Source organism: Leucoraja erinacea, chromosome 18 (genome assembly GCF_028641065.1).
Source record: "Leucoraja erinacea ecotype New England chromosome 18, Leri_hhj_1, whole genome shotgun sequence".
Classification (NCBI taxonomy): Eukaryota; Metazoa; Chordata; class Chondrichthyes; order Rajiformes; family Rajidae; genus Leucoraja; species Leucoraja erinaceus.
In genome coordinates, this window is record NC_073394.1 from 28,860,022 (window position 1) to 28,878,733 (window position 18,712).

At 43.9% G+C, this 18,712-nt stretch overlaps 1 protein-coding gene across 1 annotated transcript in view; it reads right to left on the reverse strand.

Moving 5' to 3' along the window:
• LOC129705858 (N-acetyl-beta-glucosaminyl-glycoprotein 4-beta-N-acetylgalactosaminyltransferase 1-like) overlaps positions 1-18,712 on the reverse strand; it is a 566,730-nt gene that overhangs the window by 20,412 nt on the left and 527,606 nt on the right. The window contains exon 17 of the mRNA XM_055649703.1: positions 3,791-3,863. Coding sequence (XP_055505678.1) covers positions 3,791-3,863 — 73 coding nt within the window. The remainder of the gene's footprint in view (positions 1-3,790; positions 3,864-18,712) is intronic.

An 18,712-nucleotide genomic window follows, 5' to 3' on the forward strand; every position in this document is an offset into this window, starting at 1 on the left:
ATACGTTGGCCTTTATTGCAAAAGGATTTCAGTACAAGGATAGAGATATCTTGCTTCAATTGTTAAGAGCAAGCTGCTTCGGGAACATAATGTACAGGTTTGATCTTCCTGCTCGTTAAAATATTCTTGAGAAGGAACATAGCAAAAGCCTAACAGATTGATTCCCTTGTGGTGTGACGAGAATTAGGCAGGCGCGATCTGTACTCTCCAGTTAGAGTTAGAAGAACTCATGAGGCGATCTAATTTAATGATACAAATGTTTTTTAAGGGTCTTGGCAGGGTGGAAGCAGAAACAATGTTTATCTCAATTAGAATGTTTGAGGCGAAGTGTCACCCCCCACCTCAAAGAATTGTTAGCCATTCTGGAAAGAGTCATTGAGATGTGCAGTACAGAAATGGCCCCTTGGACACCACTTCATTGCCAACCGTTTTGCTAATCCCATTTGGCCACATTAGGTCCATATCCTTCCATACCCTGTCAGACACAAATCATTACACTGAAGAGACATTTAGATGGGCAACATCCTCGAGGCAGATATCAACCACTCTGCGCATGAAAAACATACCCCACAGTTCCTTCCTCTCACTTTAAGCCTATATCCTCTTGTTTTTGATGCCCATACTATGGGAAAAAGATTGTGACAATCTGCCATATCTATGTGTAGGAAGGAACTGCAGATGCTGATTTACACCAAAGATAGGCACTAAATTCTGGAGTAACTCAGCGAGACAGGCAGAATCTCTGGAAATAATCTAGTGATGCTGCATGTCCTGCTGAGTTACATCAGGATTTTTGTGTCCATATACCTTTTATAATGTTATATTCCTCAATCAGGTCACCCCTCAGCCTCCTTTACTCCAGGGAAAACAAGCCCAACGTTACCAATCCCTCCTCATTACTAAAATCCTCCCATAACTAAAGCCCCTTAATCCAGGTAAATTCCTGGTGGATCTCCTCAGAACCTTCTCAAACTCAATCTCATGCTTCCCATAGTGCAGTGAACACAATATTCCAAACGCAGCCTCACCTGTGTTTCACAATGCTGCAACATAATGTCCCACCTGCTATTTGCAAACTCACAAATCATAGTTCCTACATTCACATCCAACCATTAATAATGTCACAAACAACACAGGTCAAAGACATCCAATCAAAAAAGTCTCCTTTTACTACTATATGCCTCCTGGCAACAAGGCAATTTTGGATTGAATTAGTCAGTTCTCCTTGGATTCCACCGCCTGCACTGGTGAACCGTGGGGACCTGCCAAATGCTTTATTTATGTTCACATCAACAACGATCTGCAGTCCTCAATCATCAATCTAAGGGGTAGAAAGCTAGAAATGAGTTTGAGGGGACCCCGCCTAGCAAGTCAGAGATAAGTGATAAGTAATAAGTTTATGATCTGGAGCAGAATTAGGCCATTCGGCCCATTAAGTTCACTCTGCCATTCAGAGAAGGAGGAGCCATCTTGGGGAACGGCTGCTAACCAGCAGCCATCCGTTTAATTCATTTTTTTCCCTGTTTTTATTTAGTTTTGTTCGTCATTTTTTCGGAGAAATGGACTTCTTATTGTGGGGGGAAGGAGGTAACCTTACTTCTAGGTCCCTACCTGGTCGGTGAGGCAGCTTTTTCTCTGGGCTGCCCGTCGACCCGTGCTTGTGGCCTACCAGCGGGCTTGGAGCGCAGTTTCCTGGTGGGAACCGCCCAGCACCTCGGCTTCGGTGGCGGCACAGCGCTGGAGCGCCATCGCGGAGCGGAGCGGGCGATGCCTTGACTGGGTCGCCGCGCTGGATCGACGGTGAGCTGGACCGCCGAGAGCAACACCTCCGGGCTGCGGAGCGGAGCGGGCGGCGCTGACATTAACATCGGGAGCCTGGGAGCTCCAACCCGGCGCGGCCCTGTCGGCTTCGGAAGCCGAAAATCCCCTGCTAGGAAGCGGCCGTTCCAGGTGGCCCAGCCGCTGTGAGGACTCTCCCGACGCCGGGGCAAGACCACCCGGCCAGAATGGCCGGGAACATCGGGCCTCCATAGAGGCAACAGCGGTGGCCTTAATAGGCCTGACTTCTGGGAGAACTGGGGTTGAGGACTGGACTTTTGCGCCTTTCCCCACAGTGGTAACCACTGTGGGGGGATGATTTTTCTGTGTGTAAGGTACTTTGGTAGTCTGTGTCCAAGATGGCTGTCGGAAGAGAGAGTGGACGCTGGCACGCTTTAGCTGCCGCTGCTCTCTCTTCACATTGTGTTTTTTTTTAATTTTGTGTCTTTGGAGTGATTTCTATCTTTAATTTGTATATTGATGATGTCCTTATTATTTATTTTTCTCCGACTATATGTTTTTTTTTCTCTTCTGTTTAATCTTTGTAAGGTGACCTTGAGATTTGAAAGGCGCCCGAAAATAAAATTTATTATTATTATTATTATTATTATTATTATTATTATTATTATTATTATTATTATTATTATAATGGCTGATCTATCTTTCCCTCTCAACCCCATTCTCCTGCCTTCTCCTCATAACCCCTGACACTCTTACTAATCAAGAATCTATCAATCTCCACCTTAAATATATCCATTGACTTGTCCTTCACAGCCATCCGTGGCAATGTGCTAGGTGGATACATGTGGTGGTGGGGGGTGGGAAGGATACTAAAGAGTGTCAGATAAGGAGAGGAGTGAAATGTTAAGCCAGAGGGAGAAATATGGGTGGAAAGGGAAAGAGGGAAAGATAGAAAGATTCCAGATTGGCAAGGGGGGAAACATAACTGTGGTTAGATAGAAATGGGGAGTTGAGGATACAATCTTAATGCTAAAGCCATGATCTTGTAAAATGGCAAAGTAGGCTTGTGTGGCTGAGTTTGTTACTACAGCTACTTTGTATGCTTCACCTGTTCATATCAGCTGGTGACCATATGGATCAATATCACTTCATATTTATCATTGATTACTCCAATCATTTCCTAACCGCTGACAAGTGGCTTTACATCTGTAGCAATCAATGCAGGAAACTGTCCTGAGTAGACACAAGGAACTGCAGATACTGGTTAAAATACAAAAAAGACATCAAGTGTTAGAGTAACATGGGTCAGATGACATCTCTGGAGAATATGAATAGGTGACGTTTCTGGTCGGGACCGTTCTTCAGCCGGCATGGAGTATCAGCTGTTCCTTATGTCTTTTATTTGTATTTTAACTGGCCTCTACAGTTCCTTGTGGTCTGAAGGGTTCCGATCCAAATTATCACCTATCCATATTCTCCAGAGATGCTGACTGACCTGCTGATTTACTCCAGCACTTTGTCTTTTTTTTTTTGCGACCATTTTGAGTCTCATTCACTCAGGTGTGAGGTCTCCAGCAACCCTGGATTATCTTTGACTAATTTCCACATTTGCCCATATGTCCTGGGTCACAATTTAACTTTAAAAGCTCCTTCGTCCAATCTATTTAGCATTGTACCAAGGTAATGAGGTTATTTCTCATTTACCTTCATTCACATGGAAGTGTTGCAGGAGGTAATGCAAGTTAAATGAAGGTCACTGGATCGATAGTAATTCTTTACCAATTGACTATGCCAGCCAGGAAGGAAATTAATAACAGCCTATTATCATTAGAATATTTTATATACTAATCTTAGACTATAACGCATCACATAGGAGAAAAATTACACTGCTCTGATGGGATTTTCATTAATCTATGTTGCATGAAGCCTTGGCTGCGGCAATGAAACTGTCAAGTTGAAGTGAAATATATCTGAAACTCCATTGCATTTTCCGTTAAAGATGAACACTCACCTCTATTGCATCTGCCCCAGCCTGAAGCCCAGCTGAACGCTCAAAGCTCCCTGTGCGTTTCAAATATTGATACCTGCAAAGAAATTGAGACACTGTGATCATAAGGTGGTTTATATCGAGTAATCTTCCACATTTCAAGTAACCTTTGTGACCTGCCTTTCATAGTCGACAGGTTACATCTTAGCAGCACTCAAGTAGCAAAGATGTGGCTTAACCAATCGATAGAATAGACAGGACCAGAATTTCAAGGAAACCTCGATCTTGCGGACTAGGGATGATGGCTTTGGTTATCATGTCATGTCAGCATATTGCAAAGTGCAGAAACTTCGATCCAGACCTGAGTTGGTTGTTGCATATGGATGTGAGGTATTGGGTCACACACAATATATACAGGGTGACGATACACACAATGGGTCCTTTATTGAGCACAAAAATCCAGGTCCAACAATGTCAACTTACATTTATATGTTGAAAACATATAAATGTAAGTGGAATAGGCATATTCACAATATAAGAATAAGAATAAGAGCAAAGACGTCCTTCTGCAGTTGTATAGGGCCCTAGTGAGAGAACACCTGGAATATTGGGTGCAGTTTTGGTCTCCTAATTTGAGGAAGGACATTCTTGCTATTGAGGAAGTGCAGCATAGGTTTACAAGGTTAATTGCCGGGATGGCGGGACTGTCATATGCTGAGAGAATGGAGTGGCTGGGCTTGTATACTTTGGAGTTCAGAAAGGATGAGAGGATATCTTATTGAAACATATAAGATTATTAAGGGTTTGGACATGCTTGAGGCAGGAAACATGTTCCCGATATTGGGGGAGTCCAGAACCAGGGGCCACAGTTTAAGAATAAGGGGTAAGCCATTTAGAACGGAGACAAGAAAACACTTTTTCGCACAGAGAGTTGTGAGTCTGTGGAATTCTCTGCCTCAGAGGGTGGTGGAGGCCGGTTCTTTGGATACTTTCAAGAGTGAGCTAGATAGGGCTCTTAAAGATAGCGGAGTCAGGGGATATGAGGAGAAGGCAGGAACGGGGTATGGATTGGGGATGATCAGCCATGATCACAATGAATGTCGGTGCTGGCTCGAAGGGCTGAATGGCCTACTCCTTCACCTATTGTCTATTGTCTAATGCAAGGAAAATATGAGGTGTAGTCCATTCAACTTTAAAGTCTGCCCTGGCATTCAAAATGATCTTAGCGTATCTAGGCTGGCCTCAACTCCACTTCTGTGTCAGCTGTGTCAGCTCAACCCTTGATTCCTTGACCTTTCAAATATTTATTCATCTCAGCCTCACATACATCTTATGAACTGTCCTCCACTACCCTCGTGGGCAGAGTGTTGCAGAGATTCACTGTCTTCAGAAAGCTGTTCTAAATCTCAGTTTTAAATAACAGGCCAATGTTTTGCAATTACGTCTCCTTGTACGTAACTTCCAACTGGTGGAAACATTTCAACATTTGCCCTGTTCAGCCCCCTCAGGAATAGCCCCCACAGTCTGAAGAAGGGTCCCGAACTGAAACGTCACCTATCCATGTTCTCCAGAGATGTTGCCTAACCCGCTGAGTTACTCCAACATTTTGTGTCTCCCCTTAGAATCCTGTGTGTTTGACTAGGGTCACCCCCTCATTCGTCTAAACTCTAGGGTACGCAAATCCAAACTGTCTCACTAGGGTGCTCCTCAAGGATCCCCTTCATTACTCCTTTTACACCCATGACCATGCAACCTTGTACAAATCTAATTCAATTTACAAATTCACCGACGACACCATCATTGTGAGCCGGATGTCAATTAATGATGAGTCGGAGTACAGGAAGGAGATCGACAACCTCGTGTCCTGATGTCGAGACAACAGCCTTTCTCTCAATGTCAGCAAGACATTGATTGACTTCAGAAGGCACACGTACCCCTGAAATACGCCACCCATATTGGAGCAATGGCCAAGAAAGCCACCGGGTGGTGCGTTACAATGATATTGTAACTGCGTCCGCGCTGTGGCCTAACATCGTGGAGCTCTTGCTGGTGCTCCAACGGCAGGTGCCTGTGGACTTAACATCATTGAGCTTGCAGTTCCTTTGTCAGGGTTTGACTTCAGGAACCCAACCACTGAAGCCTGTGGACAACATCGTGGAGCTCGCGGTCCCTTGATTAGGGACCAACTTCGGGAGCTCCAACCGCAGGAGCTTCGACCACCCCAATCACCCCGACTGCGGATGGTTCGACTGCCCTGTCCGCGGGATAATAAGGAGGAAATAAGATACGACTTTATTGCCATCCATCACGGTGAGGAATGTGGGGGAGCCGCTGTGGAGGATGTTTATGTTAACTTTTATGTAGTTGTGTGTCTTGTTGCTTTTTTGGTATGACTGTATGGCAAATAAAATTCCTTGAATGTTTTTACATACTTTTGGCTAATAAATTAATCACAATACAATACAATTACAATAGAATCCTCTGATCATCGATTTCCATACTCTGGGCAAGAGACTGCACATCTACCTGATCTATTCCACTCATGATTTTATACACTGTCGTGTAAGATAACAAACAAGTGTTGTCTTTCCACTGGCTAGTTAGCACGCGACAAAAGGTGTTCACTGTACCTCGGTACTCGTTACAATAAACTAAACTGAACTGAACTGTCTTGATAGGGCAACACTCTCATCCCAGGAGAATCTCCTTTGGACTGTTTCCATTGCTGATACATCCTTATAAAGAGGTCCAAATTGGGCAGTCTTCCGGATGTGGCCTCACTGACACCTTGTACAACCATACTAAACCTCCCGCTTCTTAAACATCAACTCCCTTGCAATAAAGGTCACTATGTCATTTGCCTTCATTTCCACTTGTTGGAGCTGCCCGCTAACTTTTTTATGCACCTTTGTGCCCCTGAATTTTACTCGTTTGCAATCTCTTTCCATTTAGATAATGATCTGCCTTTTGATTTCTCTTACTGGAGTGCATAACCTCACATGAAGTTCCATTTGCAGGTTGTCACCCAGCCACTCAATATATGCCCAATTGCAGAATCAATATCCTCATCGCAACATGCCCTCCCACCTATTCATTCATCATTCGAAAATCTTGGGAAGCCTTGCATTTTGTTCCCTCCTCTGGGTCATTAATGTAAACTGATGGCCAAGAACCAATTACAACTGGTGTAATCCATTAGGTACACCTCTCCACCCTGAAAATGACCCATTGATTCTAAGGCAAGATACATGGATATCCATGTTCTCCAGGGAAGCTGCCTGATCCGTTGAGTTACTCCAGCATTTTGAGTCTTTCCTTGATAGCATCTGTAGTTCTTTTTTTCTAAGCAGTGATTCTAACTTTGTTTTCTGTGCGCTGGCCTGCTTAAAATTTATTTTAAAATAAAAATTTTAGCTTTACATTTGCAGAACTAGGTTTAAATTATGTGTAAAAAGCACTGTGCCGCCCAAATCTATGTTTTTAAATCTCTTAATTCTATGCACCCCCAGTCTCTAAGTTGGTACCTCGTCAAATGCCTTTTGAAAATGTAAATACACTATATCATAAGGTTCCCCTGCAATAATTCTCCTCATCATTTCCCAAGGCTATTCATAGGAGTGTTTTCTAATACAACATCAGGATAGATGATCAAAATCTTTGTCATAGAGGTCGGGAAGTTTATGGAATCATAGATTCATAGAGTGATACAGTGTGGAAACATGCCCTTAGGCATACCTTGCCCACACCGGCCAACATGTCCTAGCTACACTAGTACCACCTGCCCGCATTTGGTCCATATTCCTCCAAACCTGTCCTATCCATGTACCTGTCCAACTGTTTCTTAAATATTGGGATAGACCCAGCCTCCTCAGGGAGCTTGTTCCATACACCCACCACCCTTTGTGTGAAAAAGTGACCCCTCATTCCTATTAAATCTTTTCCCCTTTAGAAGGGATTTGCAGAGTTAAGAACTGAGTATATCCCAGTTTACCGTAGTGTTGTGATTACATTCAGGAATGACCATGAGGCCATGACTGGAGATGTGCTGATATGTTGTAAGCAGAGAAGTCAAGGAGGGCAAGGAGGGTTGAGTGACCTGGGTCACAATTACCCAGGACACCATTAAGCGGTTCAATTAGAGATGTTTCAATACCATGCCCTCCCCCCACCAAGGAATTCAACCAAGAAGCACAGCGTAAGATGGACCAAAAGGGGTTTCAGAACATTGAAGAGGAAAGGAGGCACCTCTCTACACCACTGTGGGGACTGCTGCACTGAAGGGGTCTTGATATATGAAAAGACGTGGAGGCATTTATGGAACTAAAACATCTCATAAGGTTCGAAGCAATAATAACGCCTGGTTCAGAGCAAAACACTAAAGGCTGTTACCTGGACCTGGTAATGGGGGGGGTACTAAAATAAACTTTTTTCTTTTGAAATCAAAAAAACACGGTCTGTATATCATTTTTTGCGGAGTTTTGTGTTTGCATAGAGCGATTGATTTTCATTCTTCTTCGTTTGAATGATTTTTTTTTCTTTTCTTTCTAGGGTCTTATTTCTTTTCTTTACTTCCTTCTCTAATTCCTTCCCTAAGGGGTTCTCTTCTCCCAGCACTTTCCTGCACCTTCACGACTCTTGCTTACTTTCATTACTTCTTTTATTTCTATCTTTTTTAAAGCTCAAAAAATGAAGTGGTACAACATAATGTAATAAGATATATGCGATGTATTAATGTGATTTACTGTACTGCTAATAAAAATAAAATTAATTTTTTTTTTAAAAAGATCTTAAATGGAGGCCCCTTTCATCTGCACATAAAATATCTCATAAGAATATTTCGAAGAAGATCATGGGGATTACGCCTGGTATCAGAGCAATCATTTACCACTAAACCAATGTCACTGTTACCTGGTTACCTGGTTGGTGTCCGATTTCCAGGTGAGAGCCCGCTGGGCATGGATAACCTGGCACTTTTCCATCTTTGTGAAGGGGCAACATCAAAATAATCAACTGCACAGCACACTGGCCTGATCATAGATGAGAAAGGAAGCATGCGTTTGAATATTGCAAAGGCACGATACAAACTCATGATTCCTTTCTCATTCTGCCTTCTGCTAAAAATCACTTCAGTTTGTGGGATTGCTTCAGGTTTCCCGCATAGCTTCAGCAAGTGCACTTCAAAGTTAATGAAGTGGCCACAAACATCTGACATCTTCTCTCAAAGCTGGCAGTGTGTAATATAATTACACTGCCTCATTCCTCTTCTCTTATAGACCCATTTTAATCAGATTTATTGATTATGTACCATCTCGGTGACCACAAACCAGCCTGCATTTACAATGTGCTCAAGTATAAAACCCAAGGGGTTTAATAGGGTTGTCATCAAATTAAAATAAACCAAATTTGGTGGCAGGCGACATTTAGTGCCATCAGGACTGTTGACTGAAGGTTTGCTATAATGGCAGGATTTTAAGGATCATCCTAAATGATGGGGGGGATGGGAGGGGGGAGGGTGGAAACAGGACAGAGAGCAATGGGGAAGGGGGCAGACCTTCTGGTGGAAGGGGGAGGGCAAAGAGAGGGAGACTGTGAGGGGGTGGGGCACTGCCATTACTGGAACAACCTTTTTCACTGTCGAGAGAGCGAGGCTTTCATTATCCTGCAGAGAGATAAGATCCCGAGGGGGAGGTGCAGAGAGAGCAAGGGGTAAGCGCATAGGGAGCGAGGGCGAGGTGCAGAGAGAGTGCGAGGGAGGTGCAGAGAGCTCAAGTGGATAGTGCAGGGAGAACAAGGGGGAGGTGCAGAGAGAAAGGGAGGGGGAAGGGAGGGGGAGGTGCTGGGAGAAAGGTAGGGGATGGAGCACAGAGAGAGAGAAAGAGGAGGATGCAGAGAGACTGAGGAGGGAGTATGTTGTCTGTAATTTCTAAAATGGCCAGTTCGATATCACTGAACACAAATTCAATTCCTCTTTTAGTGTTTAGCATTAGCTCCCTGGTCTAAACACGCTTTTTAAGATTTAAGCAATTTATGATGTGCTCTCCTTCACACATTGGAAGAGAATATGCAGATTGGGTAACAGTTGGAGTGGCCCGGGGGGTGGGGGGGGTTACCATTCTCTACATATACTATATGGAGTCCGTAAGCTTGACCCTGAATTTATGACCGTCCATCACTTTAACTTTCCATTGCACTGCAACATGGACCTCCTTGTCTTTGGCCTCCCACATTGTGTTAATAAGATCCAAAATAAGCTGAAGAAGAAGTACCTTTGCCGAGGAATGTTTGGAGATGGACCATCTTATGCAAGAACAATGGAGTCAAAAGCAGGAGATTAATGATGGTGGTGGAGCAGGGACCATAAGACATAGGAGCAGAATTGGGCCATGCAACCTATCAATTTACTCCACCATTCATTCATGGCTGATCCATTTTGCTCTTTCAACCCATTCTTCTGCCTGTAACCTTTGATGCTCTTACTAATCAAGAACCTATCAATCACTACTTTAAAAATACCTAATGTCTGTGACAATGAAGTCCCCAGATTTACCACCTTCTGGCTAAAGAAATTCCTTCTCATCTCCATTCTAAAGGTACGTTCTTTTACTCTGCAGACTGTGCCCTCTGGTTTTAGACACTGCCATTACTGGAAACATCCTTTTCACTGTCGACTTGCTCTAGGCTTTTCATTATCCTGTAGCTTTCAATAAGATCCCCCTCTCACCCTCCTAAACTCCAACGAGTACAGACCCTGAGTAGAGGACCATCAGCAATATGGCCTAAAGATGGTCCCAGAAAAGAAAGTTAGCTGGGTACATTTCAATTAAAAGCGGGTCATTTCAATGACAGGCACAAGATGAGTTTGGAGAGAAATGCAGGATATGAGAGGTTTAATCCAGAGACAGATTATTTCAGAGGTAGAGAATTAGGAAATGAGAGGTTTAATCCAGCAGGCATGGGGAAAGGCTAAGCAGCGGCAGAAGTATTTGAATTAACTAATTGCTCATTTCTATTTGATATACTGGCTCCATTTTGATTTTGAACTTTTGCTATCCTCCACTTGACATCGAGGAGTTTATAGAAGCTTGAACTGTGGGGTGAGGCGAACTTCATATTGTTTTCCTTGCTGATATTCTAATGCTGATATACTACTTTCCTCCAATTCTTCACTCTATTCCAAAAATAACGTGCATTTTTTTTACCAGTCGCAACCAATACAAACATTATCCCGTCAAGCAGTTTTACTAGAAATAAAAAAAAAGTGAATTTCTATTTACAATTTAAAACATCCAGATTGCAATAAAAAATGTCAACTACGGAAAACCCCTAACAAGAACAAGTGTATTCCTGTGGCATTTAAGACTCAAAGTATTCAATATGTAAAAGGTAATGGTATGAACTTTAGACTCCCTTAATTAACAGATATATCATTGTAATTTCAACACAGATCTTAGAAACATAGAAACATAGAAAATAGGTGCAGGAGTAGGCCATTCGGCCCTTCGAGCCTGCACCGCCATTCGATATGATCATGGCTGATCATCCAACTCAGTATCCTGTACCTGCCTTCTCTCCATACCCCCTGAGCCCTTTAGCCACAAGGGCCACATCTAATTCCCTCTCAAGCTTTATAGCAGCCAATGAATGGCCTCAACTACCTTCTGCCCCAGAGAATTCCACAGATTCCCACCACTCTCTGTTAAAAAAAATGATTTTCAAGATCTCGGTACAATAAATACAATTCCCTCTTATCCTTAAACTGTGAGGTCCCCGAAGTTCTGGACTGCCCCAACATCGGGAAAAATCTTCCTGCATCTAGCCTGTCCAACATCCTTAAGAATTTTGTAAGTTTCTATAAGATCCCCCCTCAATCTTCTGAATTCCAGCATGTACACGCCAGCGCTGAATTACAAAGAAGAAAGATTCGCCTGTAGACATACTGCTGTTGACCACCTCATCAACAGAGAACAACACTTCAGTACAATGTTTATAATTCACAACCCTGAATCTCTGATCCAATATCCCAAATTCCACTGTGCCTATGACTCTATTCCCCTTGGCATTGCTCCCAAGCCTTAAGGGCCTGTCCCAGATGGCAGATGAGGGAAGGTGGGACCTGCAGACTCTTCCACAGATAGGACCGAACGGGCAGTACATACCTTCTGCCACTCAAACAAGGCATCTCTGAGCTCCTGGCACTTGCTTAGTATTAATATTATTTGCATTTTAACCTTCTTGATTTTGCAATGACATGAACGTTCCTAACATGTGATACTGAGCCCAGACTTGCATCCATTCCGAGAGCTAACTGTAAGCTTGCACACAAATATATTCTGGGGAGGAAGATTAAGTCTGACAACAGGACAGAAGGTCACTGAGTGGTGTGTCAATACGGCAGTATCGTGGCGCAGCTGCTACCTCATGGCACCAGAGACGGGGTCGATCCTGACCTCTGGTGCTGCCTGGTGGAGTTTGCACGTTCTCCCTGTGGCAGAAGCACAGTGGTAGAGTTGCTGCCTTACAGTGCCAGGTTTCTGGGTTTGATTGAATACCAGTGTTCATAAGGTCATAAGGAATAGTAGAATTAGGCCATTCGGCCCATGAAGTCTACTCCGCCATTCAATCATGGCTGATTTATCTCTCCCTCCTAACCCCATTCTCCTGCCTTCACCCCATAACCTCTGACACCTGTACCAATCAAGAATGTATCTATCTCTGCCTTAAATATATCCACTGACTTGGCCTCCACAACCTTCTGTGGCAAGAATTCCACAGATTCACCACCCTCTGACTAAATACATTTCTCCTCGTCTTCTTCCTAAAAGAACGTCCTTTAATTTTGAGGCTATGACCTCTAGTCCTAGACTTTCCCACAAGTGGAAACATCCTCTCCACATCCACTTCATACTATTCTGTATGCTGTATTAAGGTCCGCCCTAATTTTTCTAAACTCCAGCGAGTACAGGCCTGGTGCTGGCAAACGCTCATCATAGGTTAACCTACTCATTCCTGGGATCATGCGTGTAAACCTCCTCTGGACCCTCTCCAGAGCAAGCACATCCTTCCTCAGATATGGTGCCCAAAATTGCTCATAATATTACAAATGCGGCCTGACCAGCACCTTATAGAGCCTCAACATTACATCCCTGTTTTTGTACACAAACCCTCTTGAAATAAATCCTAGCATTGAATTTGCTTTCTTTACTACCGATTCGACTTGCAGATTAACTTTTGGGGAATCCTGCACCAGCACTCCCAAGTTCCTTTGCACCTCCGATTCTGGACCCTATTTGGAAAATAGTCTACTCCTTTATTCCTACTACCAAAATGCATGACTCCACACTTTGCTGCACTATATTCCATCTGCCACTTCTCTGCCCACACTCCCAACCTGTTCAAGTCCTGCAGAGGCCCTGCTTTCTCTACACTACCTGCCCCTCCACCTATTCTTGTATCATCCGCAAACGTTGCCACAAGCCTTCACTCCCCTCATCTAAATCAATAATGTACTGTACAACGTGAAGAGTAGTGGCCCAGCACCAATCCTTGCGGAACTCCATTAGTCACTGTCAGCCAACCAGAAAAAGCCTATGCTAGCATCTGCCCTTTGATGCCATGGGCTCTCATCGTCCTAAGCAACCTAACGGTGGCACCTTATCAAAGGTTTTCTGAAAATCTGTAAACAACATCTACTGACTCTCCTTTGTCTATCCTGCTATTTACTTCTTCAAAGAATTCCAGCTAATTTGTCGAGCAAGATCCTCCCCTTCACGAGCCATGCTGACTTTGGCCTATTTTATGTTGAACTTTCTAAGTGCTCCATAATCTCATCCTTAACTATGGACTCTAAAATCTTACCAACCGCTGAAATCAGAGTAACTGGCCTATAGTTCCCACTATTCTGCCTTGCTCCCTTCTTGTGCAGCGGGGTAATATTGGCAAATCCCCAATCATCTGGGACCATCTGACTCTAGTGATTCCTGAAATATCACTATCAATGTCACAATCACTAAAGCCACCTCTTTCAGAACCCTAGGGTGCAGTTCATCCGGCCCAGGTGACTTATCCACCTTCAGCAAGCACCTTCTCCATAGTAAAAGCCGCTCCACTAACTTCCACCCACTGACTCTCTTGAATTTCAGGCACGTTGCTGGTGTCTTCCACTGTGAAGTCTGATGCAAAAAAGTTATTCAACTCCTCTGGCATTTCTTTATTTCCCATTATCACTTCTCCTGCATCATTCTCCAGCGGGTCAACGTCCACTCTTGTATATAAGTGAAGAAACCCTTGCTCTTCAATCTGCTGTCTGTACGGAGTTTGTACGTTCTCCCTGTATAGGTTTGTAGGTTAATTGGCATCGGTATATTATTCTTACCGCGTAGGATAGTGCGAGTGTTTGGGGTGATCGATAGTCAGAGCGGACACGGTGGGCTTAAGGGGCTGTTCCCACACTGTATCTCTAAAGTAAAGATGGGTTTCCTTTGGGTGCTGCTGTTACTGAAGGGCCTATTTCCATGTTGCAACTTTCAATCAATCAATGTTCTGGAATGACTTCTTTACCAATTGGTGCTCAATGAAACTCTCCCCTAATGTAGAATATTACATTGAAAAATGTGGTGCACAATGGCTGATATTGCATTGCTTTCATTGTGTGCATAGTTATTGAGTGTGAGTGAGTAAAATTGCTTCCACAACAATTGATCCAGCTCCACAGAATTTGTGCTGGATCTTGCATTTAATGCGCAGTACGCAGAGTAATTAATTTGTCAGCTTGGTTTCACTCTGACAACCCTAGGGAAAATGTAGTTATAGCCTCTGGGGCATGAGTTCTACTTATAATTCCCTGCAAATATTTCTGAAATGAACCTGGAGCTGGGAGCTGAAGCAAGTTACTGTGTAATGTGACTGCTGTTCACCTGGCAAATTAGTTCTATATACAACTGCATGTGACATGTAGAGACCTTTAAAAGTCAACGGGAAGGTTTTTTGAACCGAGGGAGAGTGAAAGCGTGCAGGCGCTCCTCACTTTATATTGGCACTTTGATGTTTTAAGTGCCACACCATCTGTTGAATCTGTGATTAGCCACACGATGAATTCTTAACTGCAGGGTGTTTCCAGAGATGATAAGCACTCTCACGGCAATTGCGCTCCCAAAAAACAAAATGGCAGAATTCCTGATCTTCCCTTGACAGACTCCAGACACTTTCAAGCCCAGCATTCCCGCAGCTGATTACTGGAGTTCAGTTCCACCAGTCTCCTTTGCTCCTATTGACTCCTGTTGCACCGTGCACTTTGTTGCAATTGGTCAGTTTTAACAAGCAACTAATGTTTAGGTGTTCAGCAGCCTTGCAGTAAAATGATGCAGAGAACAAGGAGAGTTGAGTTGAGTTTAATGTCACGTGTACCGAGGTATACGTTCATGTTCTAGGAGCAGAATTAGGCCATTCGGCACATCAAGTCTACCCCGCCATTCACTCGTGGCTGATCAATCTTTCCCTCTCAACCCCATTCTCCTGCCTTCTCCCTATTGTGACTAAAGACACTGTGAATACAGAAACTCATCCTCGTCTCCTTTCTGATGGTATGTACTTCTATACTGAACCAATGTCCTCTGGTCCCAGACTCTCCCAGTGGTGGAAACGACCTCTCCACATTCACCCTAGCCAGGACGTTCACTATTCGGTAAGTTTCAATGAGGTTTCCCCCTCATTACTCCAGCACTTTGTGTCCATCAATTAGAAAAGTATTGGAAATAAAAGGCACAAAGTGCTGGAGTTATTCAGTGGGTCAGGCAGCTACCCTGGAGAACACGGCTAGATGTTTTGAGTCTTCTTCAGGCTGATTTTAGGAGGGGAAGGGGAAAAAGCTAGAAGAGAGAAGCGGCAACACAAAGCAAGGACTCAGGCGAGGGAATTTTTGATAGGCCGATGGTTGGAAAAGACAGATGAAAAATAAGGTGTGAGAGAAACAAAATGGTAGAGTTGCAAATTGTGAAGTAAGAGGAAGGAATGTAGGTGGAGGGCAAGGGGAGAATTAAGGGTGAATTAAGTGGGGTACAGAGCAAGAGGGGGGGGGGGGGGGTTGTTGAAGGGGGTGTGGAGGAGAATGGGAGGGGGTATTTGGAGGTTACCTAAAATTGAAAGGTTAAAAATATTGTATGCTGATAATCGAATACTTTATCGGATATATTTTATCTCTTACTGCTCCCAAATGTCCGACAAATTGAAATCTTCCATCTATGCATGAGTGCTATGAGTTATTCAACATTAATTTAATTTAGGTTAGTTTATATATACAGCACGGTAATAGGCCCTTCGGTCCACTGAGTCCGCGCCGACGAGCTATCGCCACACCCGAACACTATCCTACACACTAGAAACATAGCAAACAGGTGCAGGAGTAGGCCATTCGACCCTTCGAGCCAGCTATGTCATTTAATATGATCATGGCTGATCATCCAAAATCAGTACCCTGTTCTGGCTTTTTCCCCATATCCCTTGATTCCCTTAGCTGTAAGAGCTAAATCTAACTCTCTCTTGAACACATCCAGTGAATTGACCTCCACTGCCTTCTGTGGCAGAGAATTCGGCAGATTCACAACTCTCTGGGTGAAAAAGTTTTTTCTCATCTCAGTCCTAAATGGCCTCCCCATTATTCTTAAACTGTGACACTTGGTTCTGGAATCTCTCAACACCAGGGACATTTTTCCTGCATCTACCCTGTCCAATCGTCTATTAATTTTATATGTTTCTATAAGATCTCCTCTCATCCTTCAAAATTCCAGTGAATACATGTCCAGTCGACCCATTCTTTCATCATATGTCAGTCCCGCCATCCCGGGGATTAACCTGGTGAATCTACGCTGCACTCCTTCAATAGCACTTAATGTCCTTCCTCAAATTAGGAGACCAAAATTGCACACAATAGTCCAGGTGCGGTCTCACCGGAGCCCCGTACAACTGCAGTAAGACCTCCTTGCTCCTAAACTCAAATCCTCTCGCAATGAAGGCCAACATGCCATTAGCTTACTTCATTGCCCATTGTACCTGCATGCTTACTTTCAGTGACTGATGGATAAGCACACCCAGGTCTCGTGGCATCTCCCCTTCTTATAATCTGACACCATTCAGATAATAATCTGCCTTCCTGTTCTTGCCACCAAAGTGGTTAACCTCACATTTATCCACATTATACTGCATCTGCCATGCTTCTGTCCACTCACCCAAACTATCCAAATCACCCTGCAGCTTCATAGCATCCTCCTCGCGACTCACACTGCCACCCAGCTTTGCGTCATTCGCAAACCGAGAGATGTTACATTTAATTCCATTGTCTAAATCATTAATATATATTGTAAACAACTGGGGTCACAGCAGGGAGCCTTTCAGCACCTCACTAGTCATTGCCTACCATTCTGAAAAGGACCCGTTAATTTCTACTCTTTTGCTTCCTGTTTGCCAACCAGTTCTCTATCCATGTCAATGCCTTCCCCCCAAAACCATGTGCTCTGATTTTGCACGCTAATCTCTTGTGTGGGACCATGACAAAGGCATTTTGAAAGTCCAGATACACCACATCCACCACATCCACTGGCTCTCCTTTATCCATTCTACTTGTTACATCCTCCAAAAAATTCCAAAAGATTAGTAAATCCTTGCTAACTTTGATAGACCCCGTCACTGCTTTTCAAATACGCTGCTATAACATTTCTCATAATCGACTCCAGCATCTTCCCCGCTACCGATGTAAGGCCTTTCTTAAAAAGTGGAGTTACATTGGCTACCCTCCAGTCCACAGGAACTGATCCAGAGTCGAGAGAACATTGGAAAATGATCACCAATGGATCCACGATTTCTAGGGCCACCTCCTTGAGTGCTCTGGGATGCAGACCATCAGGTCCTGGGGACCTATGTGCCTTAGAATTCCTTTTATGTTTACATACTTGTCTAATAAATTAATTGCAATTACAATTCAGTCCCAACAGTTTACCTAACACCATTTTCTGACTAATGTGGACTCCCCTCAGTTCCTCCCTCCCACTAGATCCTCAGTCCCCTTAGTGAAGACAGAACCAAAGTACTCGTTTAACACTAAGGACCAAGTACAATTTTACCAAGCCACTTAGCCTACAAACCTGTACTTCTTTTGAGGAACATTTCCTCCCCCATCTGCAGCAATTTTATTTGCAAAAGTCCTGTTTTCCAATACTGGTTTTGACTGAGAGATACAACATGGTAACAAGCTCTTTGGCTCACCAAGCCTACATCGACCATCGATCATTCTTTCACACTCTTTATATGTTATCCCACTTTCACATCCACTCCCTGACAACAGTTGGGGCAATTTACAGAGGGCAATTAAAACAAACCCACACGTTTCTAGAATGAGGGAGGAAACCCCTATGGTCACAGTGAGAACGTTCACACTCCATCCATGGGTCATAGTCATAGAGTGATACAGTGTGGAAACAGGCTCTTTGGCCCAACTTGCGCACACTGGCTAACATGTCCCAGCTACACTAGTCCCACCTGCCTACGCTTGGTCCATATCCCTCCAAACTTGCCTATCCATGTATCTGTCTAACTGTTTCTTAAACGTTGGGATAGTCGCAGCCTCAACTACCTCCTCTGACAGCTTGTTCCATACACCTACCACCCTTTGTGTGAAAAAGGTACCTCTCAGATTCCTATTAAATCTTTTCTCCTTCACCTTGAACCTATGTCCTCTGGTCCTCAATTCCCCTACTCTGGGCAAGAGATTCTGTGCATCTACAGGGCGACAGATGGCGCAATGGGCTAAGTGTTCGGCTGGCAACCGGAAGGTAGCCGGTTCGAATCCCGCTTGGAGTGCATACTGTCGTTGTGTCCTTGGGCAAAACACTTCACCCACCTTTGCCTGCGTGTGAATGTGTGTGAGTGATTGGTGGTGGTCAGAGGGGCCGTAGGCGC